Below are 25,741 nucleotides of genomic sequence, written 5' to 3'. Positions count from 1 at the left end.
ACCCCTTTTCTTAACTTTTTTTTGACATTTATATTTGTATATATATGTATAATTATGTAATCTATCCATTAAAATTATTTTGGGGTTATATGACTAATAATTATGTATTATATACCTATTTATTTTATATTTAAACATCTTTTGTACCAATTTGGGCTTTGTAAAATCACATGTTATATATAGATATATATATATATATATATATATATAGTTTTGGGGTTTATTCAAGTTATATTAGTTATTATTTTGGGGAGATTATTGGTTTGGACAATTGGGATAATTAATTAAAAAGTACTTTTTGGGCCATTAAGTGGTATTTGCTATTATCTATATTTAATGTATATTTGGGGAGGGTTATTTTCTATACATTGATCATAATAACTATTTTGGGTTAAAAGTTATTTTCTTATCCTTTATGAACCTTGTTCATTGTTTTTACCTATTTTCAATTGGAGTATTGTTTTTATTACTATTTTTACTTTTTTAATAATCATAGTATATATATCTTTTATTTTACCTCCTTTTTAATCTATAGGTGTAAATACCATTTTTCCCAAAATGTATATATATTTCAAATATATTATGGTGGGTGGGTTTTGAATTTAATTGGTTCATTATTGTAATTATGTTCAAGTGAGAATTAATTGGAGAAAAATGGGAAAAACAAGCCATAAAAAAGATTTCAATTTGATTATGTAAATTAAAGGTATATGGAGACTTTCAAAATGTAAATAAGAGTTTTTTAATTTCTTTTTGGTTCCCAAATGATTTTCTAAATGTGTTTTGAAACTTTAATTCGTTCCAACGACGGATTAAGCGAACTTTGTAATTAAAATCGTTTTTTGGTAAATAATAGAGTTTTGAATCGTTTTCTACTGTTTAAACGGTTTTTGTACAAAAATAAATGGACTTGTATGGTTAATCACGTTTTCGGTTAAATGTGCGTCTTTCACGTTTTCAAGCACTCGAGTCGTTCCAACGGCGACCTGAGTGAAAAGCATATAAATTAACGGGGTTTTGAAACGTGTCTAAATCGTTCCAACGGCGATTACGGCACAAACCATGTAAATAAACTGTTCTTTGGGGAGTGAAGATTAGTTTAAACTTAATGTGTAGCTCAAAGTATATTTCATATGTTGTAATTAATCAATTCTTCTACCTCCCTCCTTCTTCTACATACTCTAAATTCATGCAAATGGGTGATTCTTTATTAAAGTGGCTTTCAATATTATATGCTTAAAACGGTTTTCAAAACGAGAAAGAAAAGGTTTCAAATGAATTTTAAACTTAAAGAAATATGTGATTAGTCCGTTAGCGCCTAACATGCTAAGTAGGAGGCCGGTGGTTCAGAACCGGGCGATGTCGGGGTGCCTAGTAGCCTTTCTCCGGAAGGGAGCTAGCCTTCTCGGCTCGTACCCAATTTCCCGAACCCTCACCGGTCTCCCGCAAGGGATCGGTGTTTATTTCCCATTCATGGGTGGCGACTCTTCCATACTCCAAGCTTCGGCCCTACCGAGCAGCTTGATTCGACGATTGGTTGCTTTCGGCGCCAATCACAGCATCTGTCGTCAACGGTGTCCACCCCCCGGGTCTTCCGGGCGAGGCCGCGACACATACAGCTGCATGCAATGATTTGAGATGATAAACGATGAATCAGCCTCATTAGAACTAACCTTTTCTTTACATTATTTTCTCTTTTTCATCTACTCTATGAAGCCCATTTGAGCCTGTATTTTGTAGCTTGTAGTTTTTCTTTCGTTCTAACCCAATTTTTGCAAACTAGCACTTAGTTTGTTACCTAACCCAAGTTTTTGCAAAGCTCATATTGAGCCTTGTTTTCTTCTAGCGCTTTTTCTTTGTTTACGGCATTATAGTAGCAAGCCAAAAGGCTAAGAGGTGAATGAGCATCACTATTAAAAGAAAAAAAAAGAAAAAAAAAATAAAAAGAAAAGAAAAGAGACGAACAAAAAGGGGAGAACTTCATTCCCTAGTTCTTAAAATCAGAATGTCCCAGAAAAAAAAATTAAAAAAATAAAAAGCTCAATCACTTCATATTTGCTAAAGCCATTTTAACTTTGTTTTTCTAGCGCTAGAACTCCTAACCTTTGTTGTACCTTTAAACCTCTCCTAACCACATTACAACCCCAATTCGAGGCTGTTTTTGATATCATCGGAGTCATGTAGCATAGTAGAGGAACTCGGATGAACGTGCAAAGTCAACGTAATCCTAAGCAAGAACATAAGCCGAGAGTAAACACTTTAGCCACCAAAATTGTGTGAATTGAGTGAACTACCCATGGTGAGGTGTTTTACTTAGTTATCCCCTTAAGCTCGTTTAATTGAACATGTATCCTTTTCTTAAGAATATTACCTGTGATAATTGAAATGCGGCTTTTGGATATCGTGTCTTTACTTTGTACTTCCGAATGCATGTAATTACAGATGCTCGAAATTGTGTCAAGCACCTAATAAAACCAGGAGGTTTCCTATCTTGCTTGTGATTGCGGGTTTAGTTTTTTTTGTTTACTTGGGGACAAGTAAAGTTTTAAGTGCGAGGAGGTTTGATAGGGGTCAAAAACCCTTATCTTTGGGTACGGTTTTTGGACGATTTTTAGTTTACTTTTTGCTAATAAGCGAGCAATTCTCGCATTTATATACATTTGTGTGTGTGTTAGTTAGAATTTGCATATGTTTTATTTACCTTTGTGGTTTAGACTCGTTTTCTGATCATTTTTTAGGCAAATATGGCCAAAATAGCATGTACGTTAACTTTCGATTATCTTTTATGGCTAATTGATCCGCTAAAAGTCGCACTAAACATAGTATTTACTCAAAACAAGCGATTGATGGGTCAATATAGCCCCGGAACTAATGTCGTTTGGAGTTTGCGTGCATGTGCAGGTCAAAACAGGAATGAGTTCGGGCGAAAATTGCGTCGCAGGAACACCCGACAGTCACGCAGGGCGTTTGGGCATATCGCTCGTCGAAAACTGGCCTTTTTAGGCCAGTGCGGCAAACTGGCCCTCAGGGGCCTGCTCGGGCGAGCTGACCTGCGTGAATCAGTCTTTTGACTGATTCTCAGCCCCATGACGCCACGATTGACCCCACGTCTTCCCACCAACAAAAGGAAACGAATTAGGTCAGAACGAGGGCCCGAACCGTGACTATAAATAGAACTCTTAGTTTCAATTTGTAAACATCTTTCATTATTGTATTTTACCTTAGCCTTCCCCCTTGAAGAATCCTCTCCACCTCCTCCATCTCCTTCAACCTCCATTGAAGAACCTTCGAAGCTCCGCTCACCGAGGATTGTTCAAGGTCCGTTCTTAAGACCTAAAAAGACGCCTGCAGGGTAGACAGGTTCCCTGAAAGGAATTTTCTCATCCTTTTTATAATTTGTTTGTCCCTTGATACAGTCTATGAATCATAGGCTAATTGTATGCCCGTGACATTGTTTCTTCATCTTTAATAATATTTTAGCTTTTGTTCTGTTCAATTGGTTTATTTATTTAATCTTTGTCTTACGCTTTATTCGATTGGTTTAACTCATTCATAAGTCCAAAAATTAACTTGGCACATATTGCGAGCCGAATCTGACCTAGTTAGAGCCTAGGAGATTGACAACCTCTTAGTTGATGAGGCCCAAATTGCTGAGCCTTAGAGCTAGTTTCGGCCTTACAAAGGAATCACGAACTAGGGACATTAGAAGGATAAGTAGGGTTAATCGCCTCGAGCACAAGTGACTAGGGTTAGGTTTTTAATCAATTGCCTTAACAATCTATCTTCATTATTATCGTATCACCCCATGTTCCTTCGGGTAATTTCATTAGTGAAAGATCAATTAGGAGTAGAATAACTTAATTAGGAGTAGAATAACTTAATTAGAAATAGAATAACTTAGTTAGGAGTAGCGTAATTCAACTAGGAGTAGGTTAACTTAATCAAACCAAAACCAAAACCCCCCGAAGCCTAGATAACATCACACGACCGAGTAGTTCGATACTTGCAGCAGTAGATCCTGTGGATTCAATACCTGGACTTGTCCAGATTTTATTACTTGATAACGACGGGGTATAATTATCCCTTAGTGAGCCTGGCGGTGCGACGCCACTAGGCGCATTAGTACGCTGGTCTGTTGCTTGAACTCCTGCGTCTTCCCCTGACGGATGGTTCAGAAGCTTTCTCTTTCTCTCTTTCCTTATCTTTCTGCCTGGATTCATTTTTCCCACGTTTAGGAGGGGATGTAGATTCCCTCCGAATGTCATCGATCTCCATGAATCCCTTGCATCTTTCCATCAGCTCTGCAATGTTCCTAGGTTTGTGTCTCACCAACTTTTCTTGTAAGCTTTTGCACGTGGTATTTTTTATTACTGCCTCAACAGCTATAGGAACATCCACATCGACCACTTGAATGCATAGCTTGTTGAATTTGTTGATGTAATCTCTGAGGGGTTCGCCCTCCTTCTGCTTTAGCTCAAAAAGCTTACGAGATGAGACAACTGGGGGGGATATTGCCTGCAAACTTGGCACAAAACTCCCTGCTCAATTGATCCCAGCTGTCTATTGATCCTGGCGGGAGGGACTGAAACCAATCATACGTCGGTCCTTTTAACGTGGTTAAGAACATTTGGCATAAGATCGCCTCACTTGCACCGTTGATTGCAAGTAACTCCCTATATTTCCTTGCATGAGCCTTTGGATTTTCTTCTCCCATATAACTGGGAATATTCAGGATTTTGAATCGTCTATCCGGCGTTGTGATAGAGTGTAAAATCTAGTAGTATAATGTGTGACAATGGGATGTGTGGATGCTATATGGGTGATGATAAATGTGATGTGTGTGTTGATGAAAAAACTCTACTAGATGCTACTACGTAGGGGCAAGTGTACCCCGTCGTATCAAGTAATAATCTGGTTAAGACCGGGTATCGAATCCACGGGATTTATATCTACAAGTATTAAACTACTCGGTTCTATTCGTTATATAGGCGGTGAATACTTTAGGTTGGTTTGGGTGACAACTACAAACTGCTCCTAAACTATGGTGAGACAGACTTATATAACCAAAACTCTATGGGTTACGATAAGATATAAATATGATAAGCAAAGACTCCGAACATATACGATTGGTGGTTTACTCTTGCAAAGACGACTACGTGAAGTTCGGTCGACCCCGTGAAGTACTTAGACTACGTGGTTCCTAGTCAAGGCGTGTCTAATGCCGGGGATCAGAAAATAGGGCCCGTAAGTTCCGTGGCTTGTCAATTCCTACGGTTTTCGGAATGTTACTCCCGGTAGGGCAGCGCCTATATGGTTCCCTAAAGATGACACGTACAAAGGGCACCGGGTATCGAACTCCCCCTACACAATAATCAATTACAAATATCAAAACAATTAGTAAACATCAACACTTATAGAGAAACGGGAATTGCAAATCATATATTATAAATGTGGAATGGAAAAATATGAATACAACCAAGCCTAGTATATAGGAAGAGTGCAAGCTAATTAACAAGTAGAAAGGGAAGAATCGGCCCCTAGAACTAGCTAATCGGACTCAAGGCCGTCTCTTAGGTCTTGGAGGTGGAACTTCTCGAGCTTGGTGGAGGAGGTGGAACTTCTCGAGCTTGTTGACTCAACCACGCTCCGCGTGGTTGAGCTCCTGGAACTTATTTGCTCGAAATATGCCTTGTACGCTCCGCGTGGTCTGGGTTACGCCCCGCGTAAGTGAGTTCCTGGAACTTGTGTGTTCAATTCACACAGGAGACGCTCCACATAGTATGATTTACGCCCCGTGTAGTTAGTGTTGACCATGTGGGAATGCTCAGTTGACTGCCGTGTGTTGAGGGGCATTGTTCAACGCCCCGCGTAACCGTGAATTAGTGCTTGATTGATTTCTTCTTTGTACCTGAAAAATACGATCTTCGAGAACCAAGTTAGCTTGACGTTTGTTTTTCTAAAATTAATCAAAAACTAAAGAAATCAACTAAAAATGTACAATTGATTTTTATTTCGTAATTTATTTGAAAACATACTATTTTTGTAATTAAACTTATCTATTAAGCTCGAAATTAAACCGTAAATCACGCTAAAAGATAGGGACAAAATGCCCCTATCAACCTCCTCGGACTTTAAAGTTTTACTTGTCCTCAAGTAAAAGAAATCGAAAGACAAGGGATTGAGACAATTGAGAAACAAACCTCCGGTTGGTTTTACCAAGTGCGTGATTTCAAAGCTACAGTTTTACGAAAAGTTTTCGACAAGTACTCACGCAAGCGAATGAGTGACCAAAACTTATTCGAAATCTCCATAATTAAACTTAGTAGGCAATATTAACAGGGATTGATTATATTTTGAGAACCCGATTGTACCTCACCAAGGGATTTCACTCTTACGCTCAAACTTTGGTGGGTCGGTGTTTTGCGCTCTTCTTTGTACTTACTCGAAGTCACCTTGAGTTTGCATTTTCATCCGGGTTTTTCCACCTATATTATGGTTTGGGCAACATTAAAAATGAACCCGGAGGGGGGTTGTAATGTGGGTGGCTTTTTAGTGGTAAGTGGTTAATTTTTAGAAACTCTAGTCCAAACACCGTTTTGATAATTGCATCACATTTTCATTTCTTTGGCTTTAGCAAGCTTGTAAGATATAACTTGAAATTGCTCGGGTGGAGCTTGAGAATGCCTTTTTGCTCTCTATTTTTGCTTCGTTTTTTCTTTTTCTTTTTATTTGAGAGTGGCACAAAAACGATTTCACAGATTTGTTGTGCTTACTTGCTAAGGCTTTGGTTTGTTTTGGGTAGCTCCGATGCGATTGATTTTATTGGTATTTGGACAAGAGGAAAAAGGGTTAAATGTTAAAAGGGTGTTAGCAAAGAAGTCGGTTAATAGGCTCGAGGGGGCTTCCTAAAGGTTTATGAAAACGAGAAAAATAATTAAGAAAGGAATTAGCCTAAGTGGGTCTGTTTTATCATCTATTGCCCTTCTTACCAAAATAAGTGTACTTAACCCGGTATTAGATGCAAACTTTATGAGTTGAGTGAAGTCAAAGCTCTCGAAATGTTGTGAAAGAAGTAGAGTTCTCGTACGAACTCTTTTAGGCTCAAAAATACCTCACATGAATTTCGGGTTAAATTGTGTACTTTCAATTATCGTAAAATTTTAAAAAATCTCGTTTTTATTGCCTTTTAAAATTTCATTATAGAGATAACTTGTGGGTTAGGACTCAATGCTTTTGTTTAGTATAAATCTTGGCTTTGCATAAATTCCATAACTTCGAAATCAAGACTTAAATTTCTTAATTAAACCGAACCTTTGTGTTTCGACGTATTTACTTTTGACGACAAATAACGGAACTTTTAATTATTATCCGTAGAAGGTAGTGTGTTGGGTAATTTATGAGCCAATAAATTAGTTCAACTATTTTTGTTTATTTTATTTTTATTTTTGTTTTTGTTAGTGCAAAACAAACTGTAAGTGCGGGGTTGCATGACCCTCCGCGTGATTAAAATGACGTGTATTCCAAAGACGTCGAAAAAGAAAAGAAAACAAAAACAAAATGAAAAATAAATGGTGAATTAAAAGAAATGAGGACCTTACAGGTCTGTGCTTACGCGGGGTGTACCCAAAGGTACGCTCCGCGTAAGAAGTTTATTTTGTTTGATTTTTGGGCAGAGACTCGGATACGCGGGGCGTACCCAAAGAGACGCTCCGTGTAGACCCAGTGTGAAGCCTTTATTTATTGCAGAAGGTGGTTCACGCGGGGCGTAGACTAGGGTACGCTCCGCGTAAACCTTATTAATGCACAAAAAAATAGTAAAAATGAACACGGAACTAATGATATATTAGAAAAATAAAACCGAAAGGTGTAAATGAAACGGACCGAACACAAAAAGTAAGCCGAAAAGAAATTAGATATATATATTAGATAAAAGAAACAAATTACAAAAACACAAATTATAAGAGAAAAACACGAAACATAAAAACATAAAAACGGGAAAGCAAAAAGACATAAAACTATGGTGGCGGAGGGGGTGGGTTCCCATGTATGTTGAAATACGTGAAGAAGGAGTTGGTGAAGGCCTCGAAGCTAGCCCGATCCGCTTGCCTTTGTGCCTCGAGTGCGTCGAAGCGAGTGGTGAGGGCGGCTTGGTCCATGAGGCGATGAGCCTCGAGGGTGTTGAAGCGGGTAGCGATGTTGGCTTCGAGGGTGTCAAACCGGGTGTTGAAGTGAGCCCGATCTTGCCTTTGATTCCCCTCCAAAATGTCCAACCGGGCATAGACCGATTGGAAGTCGGGATCGGTGGAGTAGGTGGGACCGGGAGGTGGGCTAAGGTCGAGGTCAAATTCCAAGTCCCACGCATCCCCCTCACGTGGTTGGGCAGCGCCCGAACTTTCACCCGGACCGGAGGTGTTGTGGTTGAGGGTTCGGAATGCATGCTTGTCCAAAGGATGAGGGTCGTAATGAGGTAGGAAGTCAATGGCTGCTTGGCCAAGGGAGGTGGCGGCATGAATAGTGACCAAGTGCCCCAACCCGATCCCGGCACGCTTCTTCATGTTCATTTGTTGAAGCATGGTCTCCACGAGGAGGGAAAGATCAAAAGTGAGCCCATGCTCACAACAGTAGAGGGCGAGGAGCTCAAGTTTGTTGACCTTAGTGGCCTCTGCCTTCCCTTAGAAGTAATAGTTGATGAACCGGTGGAGGAGTTGGAGGATTGGGTTGCGGATGCTACCCGGATGGAGGTTGGAGACGTGATAGTCGTCCCGCCCCGTAATGGACTTCCAAAAGTCGCGGGGAGTGACTTCAGGGGGCCATTGGGTGAGACTGGTATTTTCACCTTGCTTGGTGAAGTGAGTGCGGATCCATGCCGTGGTGATAGAGAACGGCCGATTTTGGAGGCGAAAGGTAAGGACATAGCTGTCGTGGAGACCGGTGGGCGCAAGGGTGGTGAAGAATTCGGTCACCAAGGTAGGGTACACGCGGTGGCATGCACTGAAGTGTTCGTTTCATTCGAGGGCACGGAGACGGTCCTCAAAGGCACGACCAATGTTGTGGTGGTCGAGGGCATCGAGGGTGATATAGGGAAGTGACATGATTTTGGAGCGGGAGACGTTGTAGTAGGCTATCCCCTCACCCTCAGTGAGAATATGAAAGGGGGCTCGATATTGGAGGGTGAGCGATGGTGTTTCATCCTCGGGGGGCGGTGGTGGTGATGGTGTTCAGTTGGAATGGGAAGAGCGGGCGCGAGTGGATCGCGGGGTGCGGATATCGGTGGCTCTTTTGCTTCGGGTCATGGTGAGAGGAAGGAGAGTGAGATGGGAGGAAGAGTATGGGAATGTGAGGGAGAAAAGGAGTGGGAATAGGGGAATTTAAATAGGGAGGGGGCTGGGAATCCAAGGGTTTTTCGGATTCCCAGGGGATACGCGCGGCGTGAAGGGGCCTCGCCACGCGTATCCCACCCTTTGGACCAAATTTTGGTCCAACGAGATAAGGTACGCGGGGCGTGCCTTGGGGTACGCTCCGCGTACTTGGGTGTTTGACCAAAATTTGGTCGAGGTAAGGAGGGTACGCGGGGCGTGCGTTGGGGTGCGCCCCGCGTAGAAGACAGAAGGTGGAACATTTTTTTTTGAAGATGTATTTAATGTTTTTGGTATTTTTTAATGGTTATTAATTTTATGGGTTTAATGAGTAATTAAGGTGGTGGTTAAATGAAAAATTAATTATGGAGGGAGGTTAAGAGATTTTGAATTTTGAAAATAAGTAGAAGGGATTGGAGGTTAGAAGAGGTGGAATGGCAAAATGGAGAAAGAAATGGGAAAGTGGAAAGAGTGATGTGAGTGGTGGAAGAGAGGGGTAGAGTGTTAGGGTGTAGAAGAGGAAAAAGGCTGCCATGGGGAGTTGAATTTCGCAACTCCCGAAGGGTACGCGGGGTGTAGTGTGGGGACACGCCCTGCGTAACTTATTATTTGTGTATTTATGGAGGGGGAGCCTACAGGTCTTAAAATACGCGGGGCGTACCTAGGGTGTACGCCCCGCGTAGAGTGCTTTTTGCACCAAAAACTGAGCAGAAACTCATCTATGCGGGGCGTACCGATGTGCACGCTCCACGTAGATGGTTGAATTAAAAGTGGGTTTTTTTTTTACGAAACGAACTTGATAGAAGGAATAAGTTCAAAGTGCTAAAATTGAAATAAAACAAAAGTATGCAAAAAATGAGTTTGAAGATAATTGGGAAACACATATGGTACATATAAGCAAGGGTTTGGAGAATGCAAACCGGTGCTACATTTATAGTCGGAGTAGCTCGACTTTCTCGGCGGATGTGTTTATTGTAAGATATCCGAACCGGAGCCCGATGGATCCGAGCTGTGGCTGTTAAGAAGAGTTATTGCTTGCCCGGATTCTCTATTCTTAGCCCGCGGGTTTTGCTCGGTATTGGTCGGGAGAGTTCCTAGTTGTCTCTCCTGTTGTTGTCGGTTTAAATGAGTCACTTGGTGACTTAAATCCCTGCAAAACACTTCATTATCGACAAGACGGGTTAGAATGTCCTTTAACAGGGAAGTTACCGATTGGCCTTGCACGTTGTTGGGAGGTTGGGCATTCCGACCACCGGGGGCGTTTTGGGATTGCCCTAGCCCGTGCTCCCTATATTCTTGATGAAAATCGGGTGGGGGCCTCAATACGTTATTGTTATTACCGTATGACAGATTAGGATGTTGGTATCGAGGTCTCCACCCGTTATCATCATTATTGTGGTGGTTCGGATAGGAGTTTGAGTTAGAGTTGTACCTTTGGTTACCTCCTACATAACTTACGTTTTCGGTGTCACCAACAAAAGGGGTGCCGGTGTTGCAATTTTTCCCGTCATAATCACCACCACAATGGTTGCACATCAGGACCTGTGCATCTTTGCTGAGGCTCAATTGTGCTATTAAAGCGTCTAGTTTCTTGTTCATCTCAACCATGGAACTCTTTGAAGCCTCCTTTTCCATGGCGAACGCTTGATGTCTCGGGGGTCCGACAAGCCGACCTTCTTGCCATTGAACGCTTTTTCTTGCAAGCTCATTGATGAGCTCATATGCTTCGCTTGCCGATTTCCTGAACAGGTCCCCACCTGCTACGGAATCCACGGTAGCACGATTAGTAGGCGTTAAGCCATGATAAAAAGTACTTACAAGATCGTGCTTGGGGATGTCGTGGTGTGGGCAACTTCGAAGCAATTTCTGGAACCTCGCCCAAGCTACGTGGAGGGCTTCGTACTCGAGTTGCCGAAAGGAAGTGATATCGTTGTGCAACTTCACCGTCTTGGAAGGTGGAAAGTAGTAAGAGAGGAACTCCTTTTCGAGCTCGTCCCATGACGTGATAGTTTCGGCTTCCAATGAGTGCAACCATTCCAACGCTTGGCCTGTCAAAGAAAAAGGAAAAAGTTTTAGATGTACAGCCTCAACCGGGACACCATTTTGCCGAGAAGTATCGGCACACATAAGAAATTTATCAAGATGCTCGTTAGGGTTCTCATGAAGTTCTCCTCCGAATTGACCGAGTTGTTGGATCAATTGGATCATGCTAGTCTTTATTTCATATGTGTTGGCCAGGATGGCGGGGGCGACGATTCCATTACGATTTTGTGGTCGATGCGGAGCTAGGATCTCCATCATTGTTCGGGTGTCGTTTCCCCCTCCGTTCGGGACGTTGTTCGCCGGTGGGTTGGTTTCATTGTTGACGTTGGCCATCTTTTCTCTCCGAATCCTACAAAGAGTCCGTTCAATTTCAAAATCAATAGGAACGAGAGTATCACTCCGAGATCGGGTGTGCATAGACTATTAAAGAAAATAAAAGTAAAAATAATATAAACAAGAAAGAATGTTGTTAGTATATAAACAAAGTATAAACAATTTATACAAAAAGAATGCCTAGACTAACAATAAAACGCTTTGGTCTAATATTGCAAGAAAATATAAATCCCCGGCAACGGCGCCAAAAACTTGATAGAGCGTAAAATCTAGTAGTATAATGTGTGACAATGGGATGTGTGGATGCTATATGGGTGATGATAAATGTGATGTGTGTGTTGATGAAAAAACTCTACTAAACGCTACTACGTAGGGGCAAGTGTACCCCATCGTATCAAGTAATAATCTGGTTAAGACCGGGTATCGAATCCACGGGATATATATCTACAAGTATTAAACTACTCGGTTCTATTCGTTATCTAGGCGGTGAATACTTTAGGTTGGTTTGGGTGACAACTACAAACTACTCCTAAACTATGGTGAGACAGACTTATATAACCAAAACTCTACGGGTTACGATAAGATATAAATATGATAAGCAAAGACTCCGAACATATACGATTGGTGGTTTACTCTTGCAAAGACGACTACGTGTAGTTCGGTCGACCACGTGAAGTACTTAGACTACGTGGTTCCTAGTCAAGGCGTGTCTAATACGGGGGACCAGACACTAGGGACCGTAAGTTCCGTGGCTTGTCAATTCCTACGGTTTCCGGAATGTTACTCCCGGTAGGGCAACGCCTATATGGTTCCCTAAAGATGACCCGTACAAAGGGCACCGGGTATCGAACTCCCCCTACACAATAATCAATTACAAATATCAAAACAAGTAGTAAACATCAACACATATAGAAAAAAGGGAATTGCAAACCGAGTTAGCTTGACGTTTGTTTTTCTAAAATTAATCAAAAACTAAAGAAATCAACTAAAAATGTACAATTGATTTTTTTTTCGTAATTTATTTGAAAACATACTATTTTTGTAATTAAACTTATCTATTAAGCTCGAAATTAAACCGTAAATCACGCTAAAAGATAGGGACAAAATGCCCCTATCACGTTGCCTCTTATATTTGCCTTGAAAATGGCGATTCCCGATTGGCATGTGGATTATGCCTTGTGTTTTCTTCGTTCTGCCTTTGGAAGGTTGCTCGAATTTCCCTATTAATATAATCACGATCTATCCACAGACGCTCGCTACTGTCAGATTTGCTTCGCCGAGATTCGGAGGATCTTGATTGTGGATCTGATGGTGATCGCCCGCCACCTCTACCTCGTCCCCTAGGCAGGGGTCATCTGCCACCTCCTCATTGCCTCCTAGGTGGGGGTGGGGTCCTTCGATGGTGTGATCATGATCGCCTTCTATTATGGGAACGAGATCTGGATCGCCTCCGACCTCGGGATTGGGTTCGCTTCCTATGCCTAGGATCAACATGTTCACCTTGTTGGCGATCGTGATTAACCACTACTTCATTGATTTATCCTTGTCCAGCCGGCACTAAAGGAGGCAATTGTTGTCCGCCAATGGTGATCCCCGGGTTCGACTCATTTCTGGGTGGTACCTGATTGTTCCTCTGACTCCCTTCTAGCGGATCTGTGAACAATCTTCTGTTCAGCGGTAGGGCATTTCCCAGTTCTGTGTTTGTAACGACTGCGTCTACGGGATCTAGGAGTAAGAATGACGAATCGTTCCTTGCTCCCAGTCTTATAATGGCACTTTGCCAACTCGATATCCTCGATCTAGGTGGAGGACGGCGAACGGGGGGTATAACTCCTATTGTAGGTCCTCCTACTGGTGGATTAGCAAAATATGATCTTAGTCGATCCGCGGCTGTTGTGCCGTAATTGTACTCCACCAGTTCCATGATGATACCTGTATAGGTTTCCGACAACATTTCTCTAGCATCCTAGACAAGGGGAGGTAGATCATTTCTTTGATTAGCTAGGTTTATCGGGGCATTACTTACTGATAGCGGTATAGTAAGCGGAGGTGTCGTTATTCCAGATGAAGGGTTTTGCCCTTCGTTTGTCATCTTATGTTCATAATGTAAGCTCTTTTGTTATAAGAGCATTCACGCTCATTGCGCCAATTGATATTACCAAGTTGATTTCTCGTCAGAGCTCCACCTGTGGGGGGTGTCGTTGGGTTTGGCCGGGGGGACTCCGATGCTAAAGTCAGTAAAGTATAGAAAATGATAAAGCAAAAGCACGAAGAATGGTATTGAAAAGTGTACTGTTGTCCTCTAAACAGACTCTAGCAAGTGCACTAGATACAAGTAATAAAGTGATAAATAGAGTATCGTCTCCACAGGGATTGATGACCAAATTTTACTAGAAAAACCTTGCAGAACAGGGTGTTCGTGGTGTGTGAATTCTTTATGTTGAGAGATATTGTGAATTGGTAACTAAGTAAATGATTCAACTTATGAAAAGGAGTTTTTGATAATGATAAAAGGTAGAACAGGCTAGGCCACAACGGAACATGTTACTTTTAGTCTCTAAATATCCTATTTATTCATGAATGACGTAAAGTGAAGTCAAGGTCTCTGCTTTAATGCTCACTTAAGTCAACTCTTGTGTGTTCTTAAGATTCTAAGATATACTACAACCTTAAGCGTCCCTAAAGTTGGTTCTTTCTTGCATTACGATCGAAACAACATTTCTATTAAGAAAACCCTTGATACAACCCCCTAACATTCCTGCTTCGGGGTTTGGATGTTTGACAAATAGATCCGTGAAGATGAAAGCAGTTCCCTATCAGTCATCTAACACTAACATACATGCATATAACAATGGAGTGAAAGCTTTATAAAATACGACATAATATATCATCATTCATTCATAAATAAGAAAATGGAAGACTTACATAACAGGCCCTGACTGGCCGAACCCGTTCAAAATGACTACTCACTCATGCTAAAGAGTGAACATCCTAAGTCAAATATACAGAACTCCATGAAAGGAGCTATAAAGATCCTAGAGAGCTTCTCTCTCTAAACTTGTTCAAAACTTATCTATCTTCTGCTCCCAAAAGATGATCCCCTACCTTTTTCTCCTTTACCTCTATAAATAGGAGGAACAAGGGGACAAGTACACAAAATATTACAAAGCAGAAAGATTGTTCAAAGTATCCGAGATTTCTAAAAGTGGTTAAAAATGTTTTGACCCTTGAACACTCAAGGGTTGATCAATCTTGTCATCATGTTGCTTTCGCCGCCCATTCCTACCCGCTCCTGCCTGCCTGTCAAGTCGCTATCCGTCATCAAGATAAAAATAAAAATAGCTTTTTACCATTTGACTTTTTTTAATACCGTTAGTCAGGTTGGACTGCTTTTGCTAACGGAATGAACCACAAGGTACTAATTTACAAACTTTTAAACCACGTAGTTTATGTTTGAAAATGACCCAAACCTCAAGGAACAGCAGCTCTTCAACCTCTGGCCGAGCGACAGATTCGCATCAAAGAGACGAAGCTGCTGCTGAAATCTCTGATCGTTGGAGAAGTGAGGCGACAGCAACAAGGGACTTCAACTCGCCCCTGCTAAATCAGCGACATATCAGATGGCGAAGACCAGCAACGGGTATGGTAAAATGCAATATTGATGCTTCACTGTTTATGGATGAAAATATGTTCGGTGCAGGAGTAATTTTGAGGGACAGTGATGGGAATTTTATTGCTGGCTACAGTATGCATTCTAATGGCTGCGTTTCAGCAAAATTGGCAGAAGCACTAGCCCTTCGAGAGAGTCTTGTGTGGATACAATCTTTGGGATACCAGAATGTCATTTTTGAAACAGACTCGAAGACTGTTGTCGACAATATCACCTCAAATAAGCGAGACCTCACGGAATTTGGAAGCGTCATCGAGGACATTAGACTTCGATTTAGTAACAACCCGAGTTTTTCGGTATTTTTTGTTTAAAGGTTAGCGAATGAGGCGGCCCATATTCTGGCACGCAATGCTCGTTCCTTTGCTAACTCTTTCATTCATTTTAGTAGTCCTGTATTCTTATTAAGCAGCCTAAACAAGGATACTTCTATTCTTTAATTTATAAAGGTTCTTTGGTTAAAAAAAAAGAAAGAATATAAGATCATTTAAAATTTTTGAAAGTTCATATGTAGTTACAGTTTTGGACCGAGTATAGGGGTCGATGTATTAAACCTTTTATATACTTTGCAAATTGTAATTATACTTTCAGGAAGTTTATATGACCTAACAAATTAGTAATTATCTAAGCAAATTAGTAATTTCATATGAGTCGAGTTTTTATGTACTTTGAAATGAGAAATACTTACAACTTGTTTGGATGTGGGTATTTTAAAGTAAGTGAGGGTAAATGAGGGTAGGTAATTTTGTTTGTTTTGAGGTGTAATTGAATGTAATAGTAAGTGAGGGCAGAGGAGGTGAAATTTGGGTAATTTTCTTTACACCCCAAATTGGAGGGTAGACAAGTGACAAATCTTTTTTTTTTCTTTTAAAATTACACTCTATGTTTTATTTTAAAATAAGACATTGTTTGGATATAAAAGTAATTTTGTATATATCTTACCTTACCTTACCTTACTTTACCTTACCATCAAATCAAACATAATTACATTATTAAACCATCACTTACCTTATCTTCTATCCAAACACAACAAGTTATTTCATACAATTCACTTCACTTACCCTACCTTACCTTACTTTACTTTAAAATACCCCCATCCAAATATAGCCTAAAGCAATTGCAAAAGTTTCCTAGCGGGAAAAAGAGGCCTAACAAATAAATAATCCACTGAACTTATCCAAATATTGCAACTGCCCCATCCAACTTTCAATTGTAACAACTTACCTCTTAAACTTGTCCAATTATAAAACATAACCCCAAATTAGGAATTTTTTTACCCCGCACTTAAAGCAACTGTAAAAATGTTTCTTCGGATTCGTATCACGCCAAAGGTCTGATTATCATACTCCACGAGCGTTACAACTTTTGTATTTCACGTGTTTCTTCAATTGCAGTCAATGTCAGCAATTTGGGATTATGTTTTATAATTGGACAAGTTTGAGGGGTTATGTTTTACAATTGGACAAATTTAAAAGGTAAATGTTACAATTAAAAGTTCGAGAGGGCAATTATAATATTTGTACAAGTTCAGGGGTTATTTGTGTATTATGCAAAAGAAAAAAAAAAAAAAACCCTACAAAACTGATAGAAGAAAATCGGACGGATTCTCGAAAGTGGTTTTTGGTTAGCAGATATGGTTAACGTGCGCGGTTGTAGGACAGGTTAAAGGTGTTACCTTGGCTACCTGTCAGCGTTACCGTACTTGTCCGTAGACCCTCACTTGCTTTGGGTTGAGAGGAGAAAGAGAGTCTTTTCTTTTCTTCCTACCATTACTCTCTCACACACTCTTGTAAAAAGTCTAGTCTATCTTGGTTTGAGAGTCTTCCAAATCTTTGCTTTCTCTGCTGTTTTCTGCTTTGCTCTCTGTCTCTCAATGGATAATCAGGGCCATGGAAAGGATCACACATCAGGTTTGATTTTATTCTTCTTTCCATCTTTTTCCATTTTTAAATGCGGTTGAATTTTGCAGGGCATGACGGGCATGGAGTTCATATTTGTCGTAAATGCGGTTGGCCCTTTCCAAATCCACATCCTAGTGCTAGATATAGACGTACACATAAGAAGATCTGTGGAACAATTGACGGGTATAAATTAGTTGACTCACAGGGTTTTTCCCATTTGACTCTATCAGATGATGAGCGTCTCTCAGACGAAGATCACAAAACCCCCAGTGAGAATCATCCTTGTACTATATTTTTATCCTTTTGTTTTTTTTTTTTTGGTGTTGCACCTTTCTAAATTTGGGTTAGAATTGTAATTATTTTATTAATGCTGGTAAATTTGGCTTTATAAGGTCCACAACTTTTGGAAAGAAGTATTGATGAGAAAAAGAGTGCTGGATCAGGGGAGAGAACTAATAGATCAGAGGATGAGGCTTTTGTGGATGCTGTTACAGAATTTTCTGATAGTGGATCTGGCAAGGGGACTGAAGAGTCTTCAGATGATGTTAAGAAACAAGCAAGATCCATGGAAGCAACTTTGGAGAATGATGCAAAAACTGTTTTATCATTTGAGGATGATGCAATTACTGGTAAACTTTAAATTGGAGCTAATAGTTAATTGTTGACTTGGTAATGTAGTATATATTTACTGATACATGAAGCAAAATTAGATAAGATTTCTTAGCTAATTAAAAGGTTCCTTTATTTTGTTCGGTGTATAGATATTAATGTTGTTGACTGGATTTAGTCCTTTAATAGATTTGTTATAATTTGAGTATGCTATAAATGTGTAGTGTTGATTAGGATCAGTTCATAGGTCCTGCAAGTTATCAGTGGAGTGTGTGCTTTATGGAAAAATGCATGATTCGTTAATGATATACGATGTATCAACAAAATTGAAATTTAGGTACATGGTCTATTAGAAAAATGGTTTGATAAACCTCAGATAAGAATCAACCACTCTTGCAACGTTATTAGCTGTTTACGTAGAACCTGAGTTGTTACATTTCATAGCATGCTTTGTGATGCTGTAATATTCTCTCCAATGAATGCATTTATCGATGTTTTGATGAGAAGCCACAAGAGCTTCATTAATAGCTTGTAGAAATTAAGATTTTAATTTCTTGCTGTATACTGTGTGACCTGAGGTCACGGGTTCGAGTCTTAGGAGCGGCCTCTTGCCAATTAAATTGGCAAGGGAAGGCTTGCCCCCAATACACCCTTGTGGTGGGACCCCTCCCCGGACCCTCGCTCAGCGGGGACGCGTAATGCGACCGGGCCGCCCTTTTTTATACTGATTTACTTCATTTTATTTATTTTTGGCATGGGACCTGAATGGATTAGAATAAGGAATTTTCGGTGGATAAAATATTGCTCTCACACTTTAAAAAATGAATGGTTTGACATGTTAACATATGTTTTCAAAATGTATCCTTTCTTGTGAGTTTAGGTACTTCGCACCAGCTATAGTCTATCTGTAAGCAGTCATTGAGTTTTTTTTTTCCCACATAATTTTCAAGAAGACAGCGGTGGATGGCATTAATTGGGTTTATATTTTGTTTCTTTCTGTGGCAGTCTTTTGATAAAAGATAAAAGCATTTTTAGCATATGAGCTTGTCATATAAGTTCGGTTGAGTCCCTAATTTTTATTTGATTGAGCAACAGTATCAAGAACCTATTTAACGATCAGAAAGGAGGTACACAATCAATAAAATTTTTTTTTCAAGGGTCAGAAAAAAAAAGTTCAAGGGTCCTATCAAACAAAAATAATTTGAGAGCTCATTCAAATAAAATGATTTTTTTTTTCCAGTGATCAATGAAATAAAAATAATTGTTTGAGGGCTTGATAAAAAAAAAAAAGAAATATGAGAAATTAATAAATAAATTTGACAAGTTCAGTGAGCTTAGAAACACTTTTTGCAGTCGATAATATATAATTGTTGACAAACATAAGATTGAATGATGGAAATGGAACTGTGCTATTCTGGTTTGGTAGAATCAAATTCTTTGAGAGGTTTGGCCTAAAATCGGACGATATTATCATTGTCTTCTTAGGTGAGGTAAACAAATATTGTGAAACCAATTAGGATGATTCCGTTGATAAGTAGTATGAAGAGGAAAATCCCCCATCCTGTCATGTAATCATTCTTGATGGAGAAAAGGGCCACAAAGGACTTGGATGAATCAAGCCGTAGTGAGTGAAGTCTTGTTTATAAAATTTGGACATAGATGTAAAAGAGATCAGCAAGGCCCTTCAAAAAGCATCAAGGACATGGAATTAATGTAATTCCATGAATACAAACTCATACCAACAATAAACCTTTTTGTAGGTTTCTTAGTTTTTTTGAGGGTGATATAGGTTGTTGAGATACCTAGTGATGTAATTTGGAGCTTAGGATACAGATGAGAAGCATAAGGAACTGAAAGCGAGTTGAACTAGTACTTCCAGGATGGGAGGGCTCAAAACTGCAGTAGATAATTTAATGTAACAGGTAAATATGCAGCATATCCTGGAAGGAGCACAAAAGCTTTGAAAATAAAGAACAAGAGGTAACAAGTCAAAATCAGCTGTCAGCAACCGTACTCATAAAAAATCGAAACTGTAATATAACTGAATTTCGGATTGCAGCTCAATGAGGAGATGAAGTATGAAAAACACACGATTCCATGCTTATGTGGGCTTTCTAAGTGTTTTCATTGCTATTTCTAACTGTAATACAGAATGCTATGATTTGAAACTAATTTTCTTATCCTGGGTATGCATTTAAATTTGCTCAAGATTTTGCAACTAGTTGTTTTAGTAAAACATAATGTAGCTTGCAAAAAGTTAATCTTTTAGGTTCTATTTACTGTAATGTCTGTTAGGATTTTACAGATGTCACAGGTCAAGTGTTCAAAATTATTCGTTTGGGGTAGTGTGGTTAGGCTTTAATTTCTTGTATTTTTTAATATATTTCCTAGTTCAAATAGTTCATTTCATATTATGGCTTAGAAGTGAAGTAACAAGATGCCAAAAAAGTAGGAGTTTTAAGATTCTCTTTGTGAGTATTGCTAGACTATGCATCAATGTAACAGAATAGAATAGAGAGGTTTTCACATGAAAACATTAAGAATTTCTAAGCTTTAGCAGGAAAACCTTGACATACCTTGAAATTTACTCAGGTAAAACTAATTTTTGTTAGGTAGAGCAGTTCTAAGAGATGTTTTACTCTGAAATCTATTTGTCAATTGTTTGAGAGAATACAAGGGGATGGAAGGGCAATATTCCGAATTAATATCAGCATATTCTAAATTTAGTTGCACCCTGTCCATCCTTACTCTCTCTCATCTCTATCACACCGGAGAAGCAGATTTGGGAGAGGACTTTCGCTTGTTATCACTTTCATATTAAGGGTAAATATTAATGTGAAATCTTTAGCTTTTACTATGTCACTCATAGTAAGATAAGAAGTGGAAGAAAATAATATAGCAATTGATGTTTTTTGAGTAGTTAACTGGATCAGTTGGGTTATGGATTATTTCATCTAGCGTACATGAAAGAAGAAAATGTTTCTGTAATTTTTTCAGTTTTTTAGTTAGATAAGGGAAAAGAATCTACAAGTGTCAAGTAAAGGTAAAAGATTTTTTTTGATTTAATACTGTGGAGCAGTTTTGTGAAATATGAATTAAATAGTTTGAGCAGTTTTGTACAATTGATTGAGGGAGCCCGATTATTTAGCAACAGTTTTGTTAACCTTGTTCAAGTTCTTTAAGTGCACTAGTGTCTTAAATTATATTGATGAGAATTGTTTATTCAAATTGAAAAAGCAAGAATTCATACTGTAGCTAATACATCTGATTCTTCATCTTACATGGTTAATATTTATATCCATAACGGGTCCATTGAATATAAATTTCTGATGATTCCAATTCAAGATTTCATGATAACCTACATAATGTAATCATGCAGCTTTGGTTCCACCTTCAAACCATTCCGCTGACAGTAGCCAAAATACAGAAATTCAAGGAAACAATCTGTCTGCAGATGCACTAGAGTCCGAGAGTCAACCCTCACATGTTACAATTGTCTCTGTGGGAAGACCCTTAGCTGATTGTAGAACTAAAAAATCCAGCCATGAATCTATTGATGAGAAACAGAGTTCTATGTACGATTCCAACCCCTTCCAACTTGAAAGTCAAGCATATGTATCACAAGAGAATATGAAGAAAAGAGCTTGGGAAGAATTAGCAGTGACTGATGTCATGGGAAACAAAGATCAGAATAAGAAACGCAATGCTATTGATGGTTTGACTGAGATTGATATAAAACAAAATGAAAAAGCACATTTAGATAGACTCTTACTGGATTTTGATACCACTAGTCTACAAACATCTGAGGCAGTTTCAGATCATGTGGCAGCTGCTGGGTTTATTGAATCGAAAGAACAATGTGGTGATGACTTAGACTCTAAGAAGTCCTTGAATGTTCCTCCTTCTGAAGTTGATTCCAGTGGGCATGCAAATACATATTTTAGCAGCACTCAGATCAATGTGTCCACTACTGGAGAAATGGCCTATGCAAGTTCTGGCAAGTTGACTGAGATAGCCAATGAACAGGGAGAATTAAATGATAATTTCCATGTGCTTTCAGTTCCAGATGATATACCTGTACTGAAAAATCCTGAGAACATGATTAGAGGTTATAAGGACCATAAAGCTGGGAGAATGCCACAATTAGTAGATGTAGACTCATTTGCAGCAATAAACAATGTCAAGGATTCTGTGCACAAGGTTAAGCCTTCCAATTCTTTTTCAAGTCTATCAAATGAAGGCGAACAGTTGTTTGCTTCAGGCTCACATATATCCAATGATAACATTCAACGAGGTGGTGGGAACAGTGAGCATGTCAAGGATTCTGTGCATAAGATTAATCCCACGAATTCTTTTTCAAGTCTATTATTAGATGAAGGCGAACAATTATTGGCTTCAGACACGCATGTCTCCAGAGATAGCCTTCTACTAGAAGGTCGGAACAGGGAAAATGTTGTTGAAAAGTTACTTGATGAAACTGAACTTGGTGGGCCTCAACTTAAGGAAGCAGTGAACGAAGGCCAAGTACTAGATGAATCTTGTGCTCTTAAAGATGCTGCTGCAAATGAGGTTGAGAATAGTAGTACTGTTCAATGTCCCCAGGAACAGCTAACTGATGGTACAGGTTCCATGTCTGATATGACTCCTCCTATGGCTGCATTAGTGGATGCAGAAGTCAGGCAGGCAAGTAATTTAGTTGGCACAGATGCTGCTGCTGATTATGGAATCATTGGATTTGATACAACTAAAAGTGAGGAAGTTAAAGGCATTACCGAGGACAGTTCTGGAAAAATAATGGCGACTCCTGAAAACCTTGGCCTTCTCTCTGAAGACAAAGTTGAGTCAATTTCTTTAGAACATGGTACGGGTTCCATATCTGATACGACTTCTGCGGCTGCATTAGTAGATGAAGAAGTCAGACAGGCAAGTGATTTATTAGGTACAGATGATGCTGCTGATTATGAAATAATTGGATTTGATATAACTGAAAGTGAGGAAGTTAAAGGGATTGCGGAGGACAGTTCTGGAAAAATAATGGTGACCCCTGAAAATGTTGGTATTCTCTCTGAAGGAGAAGTTCATGAAAGGAATGACTTCTCTAAAGGTAAGAATACCTCTGATAATGGAAACGTCAAAGGTGACGGAAGTAATTTGATGAACAGAACAATGACACCTGAAATTGCTAAAGATCTTCATGAAACCCTTATCTCAAAATATGTAGTTAATGCATCTGATATCAATATATCAGAACCTGAATGCCTGCTCTTGAATAAAGCTTCAGATAATCAGGAGAGTGTATTGGAATGTGAAACCAATGATAAGGCGAAGGTACTGGTGGACGATTGTGCAGCTGGTGAATCAAATAATGTTGGAAAAAATGATGAATTGCACAAATCATTAAATAATGCTGGAGATGTAGAAATATTACAGATGCCTTCAGATAAAATCGATGATTTTGACGTATTGCAGAAGTCTCCAAAGGAACACATAACAAAAGAGTCTTATCTTTCTCCTTCAAATGCTTCATCTTCCATCCAAAATAGTGCCACTCTTGGAGATAGTCCTGCTAGAGACTTTGTAGACGCTGCACCTGAAAATCAATTTGCATATTGTCCTGATGAAGGTGGAATTAAAATAGTTGTGCAGCAGCTTGGTGCATCTGCAACGGACTTTTCAGTTGATTCAGGCAGCCAAACTGATAGCCTGGAAGGCCACTGGGGTTCTGTATCAGGTAATTTACATTAAGTTTTTGCATAATTGTCATAGTACTACACAGTTCGATATGTAGCTTGCCAAAACATGTCTATTAGGAGAGATAATTGACCTCAGTCAATGCATAACATTCTGAAAATTAGTGTAAAATCTTGGGCTCACTGAATATGAATGTATCAGTTTGCATGTAGAATGAAAAACAATTTTTTTACTTTGTTTAATTTGTCTTTGTTTCATGGTTCAATATTTCAAAAGAACCATATTGCTAAGAGGTATCAGAATTTCATAAGAATCATAAAGAACCTTGATGATTAATTTATGTCTACTTTCCTATTGACTAATAGTGGAATGAATTTGTTTTGAATTGATTAAATTATGTCTTAGGGACACAATTTTTTTTTGGTCATGAGATCTGATCTGATTAATCAGTTCGAGGTTGCTCAGGCACTCTTTACCCAATTAAAGTCTACTGCGTACACTAAACTCGAGATCTTTAGCTTAAGCGACTTGAGGCTCTTAGCGACACATTTAATTAGGCTACTTGTAGTCCATCTTTCTTTTCTTCAGTGAAATTATTTGCACTGCGGAGTACTATCATGTCTGAAAATGACTCAATTGTTTTAATGCGTGGAACAGTGCTTTCTACTCAGTCTGATATGCAAGCTACTGTTGATACTGAGCCTTTGGCATGTGGTTCAAAAGCATCAGCAGAAGCAGAGAAAGCAGACTTGAAAAAGCCAGAAACATCAACAGAGGGAGCACAAGAGACTGAAAAATCAGATATTTTTGAGCCTCCATCTTTTATGACGTTGGTTGAACCTAGAGCTGGAGACAAGCGTGCTGCTGCTGATGAAATCCGAACAGCACAGAACATGCAGCTGCCTAAAGATGCGCAAGCTGGTTGGTTTCCTTCGCTTACTAATGTTGTAAATGAATCACAAGGAAGAAAGAAAAACGAAGAAATAATTGCCAAAGTCACAAACTGGAGCACACCGAAGCAACATGCTCCCTTGAAAAACCTTTTGAGTGAGGCCAATACTGAAAACAAATCCAAGTTTCCGAATGCCAAGGAAAACCAACTGCTGGTGGTGCAGAAAGATGAACCAATACCAACAGTCATCAGTGGAACGGTTAACAGTGCTTCAGCCGCAACATCAAAGCCAACTGCCAGTCCTCAAATGAGCTTACCGGAGCCTGTTAAGAAAGACGATGCAGGTAAAGAATGGAACTCTCCGGCTAGATATCCTGCAGACATCAAGAGGGAGAAGAGAAAAGTAAAGGGAAGACCGTACTGGGCGCAGTTCATGTGCTGCTCAAGTGTGAACTAGGACTTCAACTGCTGTTTTGGTAAACATGATATGTTGTGATATATACTGATGAATGCGCAACCCACTGATCTACTTATAGTGAGTTTAGGCACTGCTGCAAATATATTCACCCTAGAAGCTGTTCTACTAGATATAGTTTAGTTTTGTATGTTAGTAGTAAGTAGACTTGAAAGTACATATATTGCTTAGCAGGCCCTGTGCCAGTCAGATTTTGAGGTGGTGTTTTTCAGATTTTTGTTGGTTAGATGTACCTTAAATCTTGTTTGTGGATATGGTTTGTGATTTTGAGGTTTATGGTCCTAGACTAGACTAGAGGGGCAAAGAAAAAAATCAGGTCTGAGTTGCTCATTTTGCTTTGTATTTTGAGATCTCTATCTTGAGTGCGAAACTATAATGAGCCACTTTGATCGAGGGATTTAGATGCAAGGTTTTGACTATCACGGGGACTGTTGATATGGAACACCAAGTATCTATGTAAAATCTGTTTTCATTCATTTTAAAGCTATTTTTTAAAATGTTCTTAAATACAAATTTAATGTGTTAAATTTAATATATATATATTTTTAAAATAAAAAGCAAATAGTGTTGAATGCTTGTGCTTCACATTTTGACTATATGCATAATTATGAGGCTGTGATGTGGTTACAAGGATGAGAGGATGCAATAGAATTATGAGGTTGTGGTGTTATTACATATGGGAGGATGCAATAACGTATCAAGCATTCTTGCACTTTGACAAATCATGCTCGTACATGATTTAATAGCTTGAAAGAGGGTTCCATCTCTAGCTTT

At 39.3% G+C, this 25,741-nt stretch overlaps 1 protein-coding gene across 2 annotated transcripts; it reads left to right on the top strand.

Moving 5' to 3' along the window:
- Window positions 1-17,060: 17,060 nt before the first annotated feature.
- Window positions 17,061-25,448, top strand: LOC136218519 (uncharacterized). 2 transcript variants are annotated; one of them, XM_066005431.1, is made up of 5 exons: window positions 17,061-17,309; window positions 17,369-17,584; window positions 17,693-17,929; window positions 21,289-23,640; window positions 24,258-25,448. In XM_066005431.1, exons 1-5 carry the CDS (start codon window positions 17,273-17,275, stop codon window positions 24,947-24,949), a joined length of 3,534 nt encoding a protein of 1,177 aa, XP_065861503.1. In that variant the 5' UTR covers window positions 17,061-17,272; the 3' UTR covers window positions 24,950-25,448. The 2 variants fall into 2 exon arrangements, with proteins under 2 accessions (XP_065861503.1, XP_065861504.1); XM_066005432.1 differs by having other exon boundaries at window positions 17,064-17,309; window positions 17,369-17,569; window positions 24,258-25,447.
- Window positions 25,449-25,741: the final 293 nt, after the last annotated feature.

The sequence above is a fragment of the Euphorbia lathyris genome, chromosome 2 (assembly GCF_963576675.1).
Source record: "Euphorbia lathyris chromosome 2, ddEupLath1.1, whole genome shotgun sequence".
Taxonomy (NCBI): domain Eukaryota; kingdom Viridiplantae; phylum Streptophyta; class Magnoliopsida; order Malpighiales; family Euphorbiaceae; genus Euphorbia; species Euphorbia lathyris.
Note: the sequence above shows the minus strand (reverse complement) of the source record. Positions and strands in the feature narration are given on the sequence as shown.

Excerpts from the sequence above, each read along its gene's own strand:
- LOC136218519 (XM_066005431.1), top strand. The coding sequence starts at position 17,273 with ATGGATAATCAGGGCCATGGAAAGGATCACACATCAG. Across the intron at positions 17,310-17,368 it reads TGGAAAGGATCACACATCAG|GGCATGACGGGCATGGAGTT; the intron begins GTTTGATTTTAT and ends TGAATTTTGCAG. Across the intron at positions 23,641-24,257 it reads CCACTGGGGTTCTGTATCAG|TGCTTTCTACTCAGTCTGAT; the intron begins GTAATTTACATT and ends TGCGTGGAACAG.